We start from the raw sequence: 12,165 nt of genomic DNA, 5'->3' as shown, positions 1-12,165 counted from the left end.
ATGATTTAGGAGCATTGTGGGGGGAAAAAAAATCCATTTAACAATATTAAGAGATGCCAGAAAAATGTTTGTATCTAAGGAGGAGAACATTAGTGAGGATGCTCATAGCAGCACAGACAACAGTATAAATCATGGAGCTGGCTGCAGCAGTAAAATATTAGTACACAAGTAGTCAAATAATTCACTTGTTACAATTTTTAGCTAGAGAATGTTGTATGTAAGAGCCAGAATGTAAACATTAAGGCACTGGTACACAGCCTAGCGATAAAGTCTAAGGCTATTAAGGAGACTTACATAATCTTAAAATTGTCAAAGAATGCCAGTAGTGTTTATTCAAATTGTACAAGTATTTGCTGGCTATATACACACCCAGCTGTCAGATGTGGGAATTATAACCATGGTCATAACACAATACAAAACCATCATCCACCTTTCAATTCAATTCTAGTGATTTTTAGTCTGAGTACTCGTCTTTGAGAGGGTGGGGAGGGGGCATAGGAAAAAACTAACTAGCCACAAACACAAAGCAGCACTGTCAGTTTATTTTAGTCTATTCCTACTTTAGTGAGTTCAGTAGCTTGCATCCTGCACAACAATCACTTTATGCAATCAATTGGACAATTGTGTCAGGAGAGACTTTTTAAATACAATCCTAAAGGAGGGGTGCTTGATGTAACAGTACTTTTAGTAAAGTAAGAAAAATCAATATTTCCTTCAAGTTCCTCTCATGCTTTGTTCAATTTCAGTAACTGTATAAAAAAATTATGACTCTGAGATCTGCTCTTTATTATAGTCATAAATATAAAGGGAAGGCTAACCACCTTTAAATCCCTCCTGGCCGGAGGAAAAACCCTTTCACCTGTAAATGGTTAAGAAGCTAAAGGTAACCTCACTGGCACCTGACCAAAATGACCAATGAGGAGACAAGATACTTTCAAAACTAGATGAGTGTGGGCAGAAAGAAGGTCACCACGTGGAGGGACACCGGAGCACAGGTGTTGGCTGTCCATGCTACCTTAGTGGACCCCAATTTAATCTAACCAGAGATCCAAGTGACAATTCAACCCTTCAAGTCCAACTCTTTCAATTTGCCAATAGCCAAGTTGCCTGTCCAGTACAAGGGCTGGTCAGGAACATGGACTTTTGCAGTCTATGATGATTATCCCATCCCCATGCTGTTGGGGGAACATTTGGCCAATCATGTGAAGCTAGCCAAGAGGATGGGAATGGTCACCCGCAGCCAGGTTAAGCAAGCCGTCATGCCTAGCTCTGTTCCAGAAACTTCTACCAGGACCCGGTCAGAGGTGATGGAACCGGACCCCATGCCAGTGTCTGTAACAGCAGTAGTGGATCCAGTCCCAGAGACCCAGACAGAGCCAGTCCCAGAACTGGAACAGGCGGAACAACCAGCACCAGACCCATTGCCAGCACTGAATCCAGTACTTGCAACCCCAACACCAGAGGGCCCCACCAAACCTGAACCGGCAGCAGCCAATAACCCTACACCAGAGGCTCAGCCGGAGCCTGAACCCCAACATAGTGCACCAGTGGAGAGTAGTCAACGGAAACAGCCCCATCCCCTACATCGCTTCCAGAGGGACCAAGCCTAGGTCCACAATCGAATGAGGAACTGATGTCTCCAGCATCAAGGGAAGAGTTCCAGACTGAACAGGAAGCAGATGAAAGCCTCCAGAGAGCTTGGACGGCAGCACAGAACAACCCACCACCTCTCAGCTCTTCTAATCGATCCAGGTTTGTTGTAGAAAGAGGATTTTTATACAAGGAAACTCTTTCTGGTGGACACCAGGAAGACTGGACTCCTCAGAGACAGTTGGTAGTTCCAACTAAGTACCAGGTTAAGCTCTTGAGCTTAGCCCACGATCATCCTAGTGGCCATGCTGGGGTGAACAGGACCAAAGACCATTTGGGAAGATCATTCCACTGGGAGGGAATGGGCAAGGAGGTTTCTACCTATGTCCGGTCTTGTGAGGTATGCCAAAGAGTGGGAAAACCCCAAGACCAGGTCAAAGCCCCTCTCCAGCCACTCACCATCATTGAAGTTCCATTTCAGTGAGTAGCTGTGGATATTCTGGGTCCTTTTCTGAAAAAGACACCCAGAGGAAAGCAGTACATACGGACTTTCATGGATTTTGCCACCCAGATGGCCAGTTCTAAGCAACATCAGGGCTAAGTGTGTGCCAGGCACTAGCAGACATTTTTGCCAGGGTAGGTTGGCCCTCCGACATCCTCACAGGAACTAATTTCCTCACAGATGCAGGAACTAATTTCCTGGCAGGAACTAAGGAAAGCCTTTGGGAAGCTCATGGGGTGAATCACTTGGTTGTCACCCCTTACCATCATCAAACAAATGGCCTGGTGGAGAAATTTAATGGGACTTTGGGGGCCATGATACATAAATTTGTATATGAGCACTCCAATGATTGGGACCTAGTGTTGCAGCCGTTGCTGTTTGCCTACAAACCCCAGTTTAGGGTTTTCACCATTTGAACTTGTATATGGTTAAGGGGCAATTACAGTTGGTGAAGCAGCAATGGGAGGGGTTTACACCTTCCCCAGGAACTAACATTCTGGACTTTGTAACCAACCTACAAAACACCCTCCAAACCTCTCTAGCCCTTGCTAAAGAAGGCCTACAGGATGCTCAAAAAGAGCAAAAAGCCTGGTATGATAAACATGCCAAAGAGCGTTCCTTCAAAGTAGGGGACCAGGTCACGGTCTTAAAGGTGCTCCAGGCCCATAAAATGGAAGTGTCGTGGGAAGGGCCATTCATGGTCCAGGAGCGCCTGGGAGCTGTTAATTATCTCAAAGCATTCCCCACCTCCAACTGAAAGCCCAAGGTGTACCATATTAATTCTCTAAAGCCCTTTTATTCCAGAGAATTAAAGGTATGTCAGTTTACAGCCCAGGGAGGAGATGACGCTGAGTGGCCTAAAGGTGTCTACCAAGAAGGGAAAAGCGATGGAAGAGGTGAACATCTCCATGACCCTTGGGCATATGCAGCGACAGCAGATCGAGGATCTGTGCACTAGCTACATGCCAACGTTCTCAACCACCCCTGGACTGACTGAACTGGCATACCACTCCATTGACATAGGTAATGCTCACCGAATTAAAGTCCAACCTTACCGGGTATCTCCTCAAGCTAAAACTGCTATAGAACAGGAGATTCAGGATATGCTACAGATGGGGGTAATCCGCCCCTCTGGCAAAGCATGGGCATCTCCAGTGGTTCTAGTTCCCAAACCAGATGGGGAGATATGTTTTTGCGTGGACTACCATAAGCTAAATGCCGTAACTCACCCAGACAACTATCCAATGCCATGCACAGATGAACTGTTAGAGAAACTGGGATGGGCCCAGTTCATCTCTACCTTGGACTTAACCAAGGGGTACTGGCAGGTACTGCTAGATGAATCTGCCAAGGAAAGGTCAGCCTTCACCACTCATGTCGGGCTGTATGAATTTAATGTACTCCCTTTCGGGCTGCAGAATGCACCCACCACCTTCTAAAGACTTGTAGATGGTCTCCTAGTGGGATCAGGAGAATATGCAGTCGCCTACCTTGACAATGTGGCCATATTTTTGGATTCCTGGGCAGAACACCTGGAACATCTACAAAGTCTTCGAGCGCATAAGGGAGGCAGGACTAACTGTTAAGGCTAAGAAGTGTCAAATAGGCCTAAACAGAGTGACTTACCGTGGACACCAGGTGGGTCAAGGAACTATCAACCCCCTACAGGCCAAGAGCAAAGACCTGCGTTTTCGAATGTTCAGATTCAGCCTGTGATTTACAGGTTGAAAATTCAGATTGCAATTGTTACAAAAAACACATAGGAGGAGTTCAGAAACTAGGATACAGATTAAAACCCCCCCTACCATGTTTGTTCTGTTTTTAAATTATTTCATGACATTTAGGCAAACCTCATGAATTCTGGGGTGCTGATCAGTCTTTGAGCTCATGTGTTGGGAATATCATAGAATCTCATACACAAAGATTGAGTTAGTGATAGCCAAATGGGTTAAGGACAGCCAAAGAATTTTACAGTGCAACAGAGGGAGGTGAAATGAGTACTACAGAGCAGGCAGATTCATTATTAGGTTAAGATGAAATAGCCAGCGCCTGATCCTGAATTGCTTGTGCCCCTAGATTCCCCACGGCGTCCACTGCAGCTCTCCTCAAAGAGGATTTTAAAATAACAACTACAGAACTGTTTTAAAGAAGAAGGGCGTGGCTCGAGAGCACAGCTTCCTGCTACTTTGTATCCTCCATCTCAGAGCTCTTGGTCTGGAGGGGAAGTAGAGTCTCTGGGTTTGTGTATATTAGGCTATGTCTATACTGCACAGTTAACCCAAGTAATCACACCTGAATCTGAGCCTAGCTTGGATGTGATCTTCCCCCACTTCACAGATCTACCCACATGACTGCTTCCTCACCATTTGTGCACTTGCCTGTGTGTCTGGGGCACATCCCATGGCTCTTTGTTCTGAGATGCACTAGGAACTTTCAATTGTGAGAACACTTGTCTATCCTGGGGGCGGGGGAGATGGGAAGGGAGAAACTGTGGGAAGTGCATAGGGCTCAGTGATTTTTTTTGGGGGGGGGAGGAGGAGTAAGAGAGCCGGTATATCCTCTGCAAAGTGAGCAGGTACCAGCCCAACTTAAAGTGGAGCCCAGGCTCTCACCCATGGCCTCCACTCAGCCAGCTAGCTTAGGCTTAAAGCTCCTCCAAACCTGTATAGATGGTACAGGGGATAAGGCTTAACCAGGGCTCTTACCCAGATTTTGTCCAGCATAGACATTCGTAAAAAAACGCTGTGCCAGTGTACCTATTTTTAAAATGGATCTAGTTACATCAAAGCATATCCCTAAAATAGTGTATTTGAACCAGTTTTAAAAAAAATAAATAAAACCCACACTTGAACCAATTCGGCAATTCAGTAAGCATTTGCTTTGATATTATTTTTAGCCTAAATTAAAGGCAGTGAAAGATTTCATAAAAAATGGTCATACTGAGTCAGACCAATGGTCTGTCTAGCCCAGTATCTTGTCTGATGACAGTGGCCAATGCCAGGTGCTTCACAGGGAATGAACATAACAGGTAGTCATCAAGTGATCCATCCCATTACCCATTCCCAGCTTCCGGGAGCAAACAGAGGCTAGGGACACTTCAGAGCATAGTTTTGCATCCCTGTCCATCCTGGCTAATTGTCCGCCTTGGCTGTCAATGGCTATGTGTGTGGGAGTAGGGAGGAAGAATTATAGGCTCTAATTGTGTTCATTAGAGCTTCAGGAGTCCTAGAAGTATCATGTTAGAAGTTTCATCACTTGATGTATTTAGTAGCAATGTAAACAAGATACTCAATGTATTATAGAAAAACCAATACTGAATGGTCAAGGGACGTCTCTTTTCCATTTCTAGCTTCTATCAACACCATCTTTTGGAGTTTTCATGTCACACACTGCTCAGTGTATGCTCAGTCCATTGTCCCTTGTTCCTTTTTAGAACCTAAGTCTTTCAGGACAATGAACTACTGTTGTGCACCAACCACATTGTAGATTTAGGGCATCAGATACAACTACAATGACATCCATTTCTTACTTCTGACTAAAGATCAGGCCAAGTTTCTCTTCTCCCGCCAAAAATGAATAGGTTCTTCAGTCTGGACATAGTGATTACTCAGTTACCTTTCAGAGTGGTAGCTGTGTTAGTCTGTATCCGCAAAAACAATGAGGAGTCCTTGTGGCACCTTAAAGACTAACAAATTTAGTTGGGCATAAGCTTTCATGGACTAGAACCCACTTCATCAGATGCATGGAGTGTCAACTGTGGGGTGGCAAACCTGACTGGCATTTTTGAGGTTAGTTTTGATTGTTTTAGAGAGACAGCTGGAGAAAAGTGTGAAGAAAATAAAGTGAAAAGGGGCTTGGAGAGAAATGGGAGAAAAGACAATGGGGCTCAATAAAGAGTAGGAAAGGCATGAGGAAGAAAGGAGACAGCAGGGATTCATTTGCTGTGTAATGTGGAAATTCAGGGCTGTGGCCTTTTGTAAGTTCATGACAGTATAAAACAATTTTAATCAAAACATTTCACTCCCCCCCACCCCCATTAGGGAAAGAAAAGCAGTTGTACAACTAGGGCTGGTGATTTACTACTAAACACTGGATCACACAGTGAAGCTTTCAGTTCATCAGCAACAGGATCTGTCAGGGGGCCACTTTCTTTCATTTTGAGAAATGTAAATGTATTATTCTTTTGTTTAAAAAAAATTGAGGAGAGGTGATAAAAGAACGATGGAGAGTTTATTAATGTATACATTTGGGAGGGCCGGGAGGAGTCCTCCGTATCCCTGACTTCATCAGGTTAATTTATGAAAATGCAGCTATGCTGCTCTTTTTATTGTGTCCACTTCAAAGTTTGTAGGTCTCTCACCAAAGACTTTTCTGCTGATATCAAAGACTAGTTTTGGAGTCTGAGAGAGAAGTGAAAGTTGGGTAAAAACAAGACAGAACAAACAGAAAAGCCCTTCGTGTAATAATATTATCTTTCACTATTTCCATTTCCTATTGTATGATTTAAAGCAGGTGTTCACCCATGACAATTTTGCTCAAGCCAAGACCAAACTATTAAGCAAAAGTAGAACCTGATACCACCCGTTTTCACAACTGATATGCTAAACTATGAAAACACAGGTGTGAAATTTTAGATTTATTCTTTCCCCCACCTCTTGATCTTATACAAAGAGGAAGTAATATTTCAGAAAGAGTGCGGAACCTGAGGTTCCCCCAACATCTAAATATCGTACAGGGGCTTAGAGTACATTTCATAACTGCATTCAAAAAGTTTGGGCTTTTTTACTAATTAAGGTTCCAGACATACAAGAGACTGTGCAGGCATATCTCTGCCCTTCTGTACAGCCCCATGAAAATCAATGGATCTGTGTGTGGCTGCACCCACCCACAGTCAACTGCAGGATCAGGGCCTACGTAACATTCTATGCAGATTCTATAAAGTCAATCAGGCTTTTCATACAGATTACATTCCCCACACACTAACTCAGTGAAAGTTGGTTATACTTGAGTAGGAATCACAAATGAGTTGTTAACCCATAGTCCCATGACACCCTTGTCATTTTGGTAAGTTTCTGGCTCATAAACCAACATTTCTTAAGTCTCTTATAAACGTCATTTCCACTTTTTTCTCAATAAAGGAACATTTTGGATGTCTGCACGTTTGGATGAAAGAGCAATAAAATCATTTATAAATCTCTGTACCTAGCCAAATACAGTACCGGAAAAATGTAAAAATTCACGCTTGAACACAACCTTTGTTCCTCAAGACAAGTTTTGACATAACTATTTAAGATGCTTCCAGGTTTATGTTTATCACACATGCAAGGTTTCTTCTGCATTTGTGATATTTATTACTAGATATGAGATTCTCAAACTTCATTGTACCGCAACCCCCTTTTGATGACAACAAATTACTACATAACCCCAGGAGGAGGGGCCAAAGTCTGAGCTGCACTACTGTGAGCTGGGGGGGGCCAAAGCTGAAGTGCAAAGGCTTCAGCCCAAGGCAGGTGGCCTGTAACCCAAGCCCCATCACCCAGGGTTCAAGCCCTCAGGCTTCAGCTTTAACCCCAAGCAGTGGAGTTTGGGCTTTAGCTGCGGGCCTCAGAAAGTCTAAGCCAGCCCTGGCGAACCCATTAAAATGGGGTCCCGACCCACAGTTTGAGAACCACTACACTAGATAAATGAAACAGCAAGGTTCCTTTTTAAATATGACATCAGTTTTAAGTTGAGACCACACTAGAAAAAAAAATGATGATTCCTCAAATCTATTTAAGATGTTACAGAATTCCACATATGATATTCCATCTGCCTTTCCAAAATTCATTATTGAAGAAATTTGCATTAAACTAAAACTTTGACTCTCCATCAGCTTCTCTTACTTATCTCCAAATCAAATAACTGTGATGTCCCAAAGAAAAGTTTGCTATCAGGTAGCAAAGAGCCTGTTTTCCACATCAATAAAACAAGTTCATCAATGGGTAAGACATACAGAAAATGAAATCTATAACTGACTCAAAATGGAATATTCTCTCCAAAATGAGTCAATTGGTCTTTAGAGTATCCTTAAGCTATACTTACTGAATTAGCTAAAGATTTAATTGAAGATACCCTGTATAAAGGTATATACATGAACACAGGTTAGCATGATAGGTATTTTTTATTTTTTCAGGATTCAGTTCTTATATGGCACTAACTTTTCTGGTTTTCCTATCAGATAAAAAAATGTATGGGCTGCATGATCATAGGCCTGCAGTCAGGAGAGCAATTTTCTGTATTTAAATAATTGCCCCTGCAAATGGAGAGAAACGTTCTTTGGCTGGGGGGCTAGGGAAGGACAGTGGGTGATGGCAGTGAGTTGGTTAGTAAGCCAGTCATTCAGTGCCTCTTATTTTGTACGAGTTTATTCTGGTCATATTAAACAACACTTCCTCTAACCTTCTACTTTAAAAAACAGAAACAAGTTACCCAACTTCCTCCCAGCCACCACTTTCACACACATCCTCCACCACTACCCACATTTACGAGTCTTTGAACGCTAACAGCAAAGCTAGTAAACCTGAGCGAGAACCAGGGAAGGGCCATGCATCATGCTCTGTGGGTCTGGAGATCTTCACCTTGTATTCTAATCGGATCCAACTCGGAGCCCCAATTAACTGGCCCAACTCTCGCTCCCTTGAGAAGTTAGCAGCAGCTTGAGGGGCAAAGACAACATAATTCAAGCAGATCCTGCACAACATAAGATTTTGGGGTGCGTGTTTGTGTGTGTGTGTGGGGGGGTGGTTCCCACTCCGCCCCTCCCGCATTAGCTATGACTGAACCAGGAGGTGCATACTCCGTGTCGTGAGTTTATCTATCCCCTCCCGATCAGACACTATAGACAGGACAGCGGCGGCAATGGATCTGGAGGAAGGAGGGAGAGGAGAGCAGCTGCTATATAGGAAAAGAACAATGAGGAGCAGCAGCGGGGAGCTGGGGCGCTGTTCGCCCCAGGAGCGCCCGGAGCAGGTAACCCAGCGGCCCGCCCTTACCTTTTTCACTTTGCTCTCCAAGTCCATTGTCTCTCTCCGCTAGGAGCAAGGCTGGGCGAGCGAAGGGTCAGAGCAGGGAGACGCTCACCAGCGGCACGCGGATGTGGTGGGGGCTGCGCTAGCCTCACGCCTGCTTGCACCCAGCCAGCCGCTGCAGCCAGCGTAGCTCTTGCACTCAAACTTCCGCTGCCCTGCGGCAGTGGCTGCCGTGGAGGGAGTAGAAAGGGAACAAAGGCAGCTCCCCAGCCAATCCCCCTCTAGCGGCTCCCTGGTCTGCGAGCCAATCAGAGTCTCACACCGGGCTCCGGCTAGCTTGCCGGCTGAGCAGCCGCAGCTCGGGGCTCGCAAAAGGCTCGACTCGCGGGGGAGGGGTGCCGGACTGCCGCCTCCCCGGTTCGGCGCTGTGCAGCCGCAGCACCGGCAGACCGTGGCAGCCCTCTGCGTGCTCGCTGCCAGGTGTCGGTCTGGGAGGAGCTGCGAAGTTGGATGGGGGCAGAGGGGTCTGTGAGTTTGGCTTTTGAATCATTCACAGACTGAGTCAGCTGATAAGGTCATGGAGAAGGTATTTGCTGGCACAACTCTCCAGCTTTGGGCAAATCCGCCTGGAAGTTTGGTTCCTCCCAAAGAAGGGGAAATGGCCTGAAAGCTAGTGATGTATTGGCAGGCGACAGGATCACGGCCTGCCTCTCTAAAACTGTCCTCATATGTTGGATAACTTCCCAGCCAGAAACTAGTCTCTGTTTTGATTTCTGGGGTTTGCCTTGTCCTTTGATAAATGTATTTCCTCTGCCTTCAGCTCTACTGCCTGTGGGCAGCTTGCCCCACTCTAAGGAATTTCACCGGTAAATCACTGCGGTCACAAAGCAGCTCAACTGAATGTCAAGATGACACAAGCTCTGTGCAAAGAAAACGTCAGAGGGTTAGATTTTGGCTCTGTCTATGCTACAGTTTGCGCCATCTGGCTAATTGTAGGCTGCTTGGCTGGGGCATCGCTTTTTTGCTCTTTTATGATTTGTTTATTGTATTCTAATTTGTATTCTAATAGCGCCTAGAGGCGATTAGAAAATTGGGGAGTTAGGCACTGAGGGATTTAGTCAGATTTTTCAAGGTATGTAGGTATATAAAACTCCATTGGCATTCGGCACCCGGACACCCAGGCACTTCTAAAAATTCCATTAACAATGGGATTTACAAAAGTACTTAGGGGTGGAATCCACAAAGGGATTTAGGCATTGCAACACTCTCCTAATTTGTAGGCACCTACAAAATCACAAGAACAGCCCTCAAGTGAGCTGTAGCTCACGAAAGCTTATGCTCAAATAAATTTGTTAGTCTCTAAGGTGCCACAAGTACTCCTTTTCTTTTTAAGAACAGTTCTGTGATCCACAAAGCAGAGTTAGACACCTAGACTCTATAGAATGGGGAGAGAGAGGTGCCTTAAAATGTGATCTACAAAAGAGAGCATGCCTAACCTGACTAATGGGAGATGCTGATGTGTTAAGCCCTGCCCCTTTTTCAGAAACAGGCGCCTAAATCCTGGCTGCAGGGAGATGTCTAGCTCTGCTAGTGATCCACATCCAGGACCTGTCTCCGTGCTTAGGTGCCTACATAGTTTCTTGGGGGAAACAGTTATGGGCCTGTCTTGAACCACATAAAGATAGAGGTGGTACCCCCCTTATAACTTTTATCCCAGTGGCTAGAGCATTCATCTGGGAGGTGGAAACCCAGGGTTCAATTCCTGCAACCCTACCTCTCAGGAGGCTGCTCTAACCACTGAGCTGTGGGATAGGCTGATAGGGGCTCCCTCCATCTCTCCTGGTGAAGAGAGAAATAAAGAGTGATTGGCAGAGGGGGGACTCTACACATGGTCTCCTAATACCTGGGGCCATTGAGTTATTCCCACTCTTTCTCTCTGTGGTCCATTGACCATTTAAGGATTTATCTACAGTGGAACAGCTTCAACTGGATCTACTGAGAGAGCCCTACATCAGATTATCCCAGAGCTCAGTTGTTAGAGCACCTTCCTGAGAGTGGAAAGAAGCACTCTGTATCCATTCACTGAGGTGATATATTGTTGAGTGGGAGTGTTTTTCATGAAAGATTAGATCCTGGTTCCTGTGAAGCCAGCCAACTCTGCAACAGATTGAAGTTTGGGGGAAATCCTACTTTATTAGATAGGAAAAGTAACTGCTAATAAGTGTAGGCCCTAATTCACATTTTGACTTTTTTTTGTATTGTAACCATTTGTTTCCATCACTGTCACTTGTTTCTACTGGAGTCTCTATTCTTTCTTAAATAAACCTTCTTTTGTTTCATTACAAGTGTTGTGTGTGATACAGGAATGGTGATTTAAGGTAAAACTGGGATACAGTGCTCCTTTGGTGGAAGAGGATCTGGGATTTCTGTGAGTAGCTATTGTCAGGAGCTGGATATCACAGGGGAATACTTCAGTGGATTCAGCAGGGAGGAGGGGGCGGAGAGGAACGAGCAGCGGGTGGGGCCTCAGGGTGAAGAGGCCGAGTGGGTGGAGTGGGGCCCCTTCTCCCCTTCTGAGTGTGAACTCTGCGCCATGGTGCCATCGGCACCCTTGTAAACCTGGTCCTATGTACCCTGAGAATCATCACAGTTTCCCACATCCCAGGTGACTAGTCTAACCACTGAGCTAAAAGTTATAGGGTGGGTTCTATCTCCTTGGGTGGTTTTTAAATGGGGCCTGATGCCAGTAGGTGCTCTCTGAACATGCCTGCCAGATGAAGCCCCATGGGAAAATTAGGTGGTCAAATGCCTACATTCCCTGGTTCATGAATCTCTTTGGGCTTAGGCAGAAGATAAGAGTCTGGATGCCTTGAGTGAGGTAGCAATGTGCATGCCCAGGAGCAGAAACTTAAGTGCCAAGAGAATTTTTACTTTGAAAAACTTAGGCACTAAGTGAGTTTTGGTGCCTACAAGGTTTGGTGGGAGTTTTGTGGGTGGTAGTATGGGACCTAGGTGCCTACATAGCTTTGTGGATTCCACCCTAGCTGCCTAAATCCCAGATTTAGG

General features: G+C 45.2%; 1 protein-coding gene and 1 long non-coding RNA gene across 2 annotated transcripts in view; one reads left to right on the top strand and one right to left on the bottom strand.

The window, feature by feature from the left end:
• TES (testin LIM domain protein) overlaps window positions 1-9,577 on the bottom strand; it is a 42,072-nt gene extending 32,495 nt beyond the window's left edge. Inside the window, exon 1 of the mRNA XM_048836133.2 lies at window positions 9,124-9,577. Within this exon, the coding sequence (XP_048692090.1) occupies window positions 9,124-9,150 (27 nt within the window). The 5' untranslated portion in view covers window positions 9,151-9,577. The remainder of the gene's footprint in view (window positions 1-9,123) is intronic.
• On the top strand, window positions 9,022-11,444 carry LOC142070619 (uncharacterized). Its single transcript, XR_012666523.1, has 2 exons — window positions 9,022-9,100; window positions 9,920-11,444. It is a non-coding gene; the product is annotated as an uncharacterized LOC142070619 (long non-coding RNA).
• The last annotated feature ends 721 nt before the right edge of the window (window positions 11,445-12,165 follow it).

This window comes from Caretta caretta, chromosome 1 (assembly GCF_965140235.1).
Source record: "Caretta caretta isolate rCarCar2 chromosome 1, rCarCar1.hap1, whole genome shotgun sequence".
Lineage (NCBI taxonomy): Eukaryota > Metazoa > Chordata > Testudines > Cheloniidae > Caretta > Caretta caretta.
This window is presented reverse-complemented; position numbering and strand designations above follow the sequence as displayed.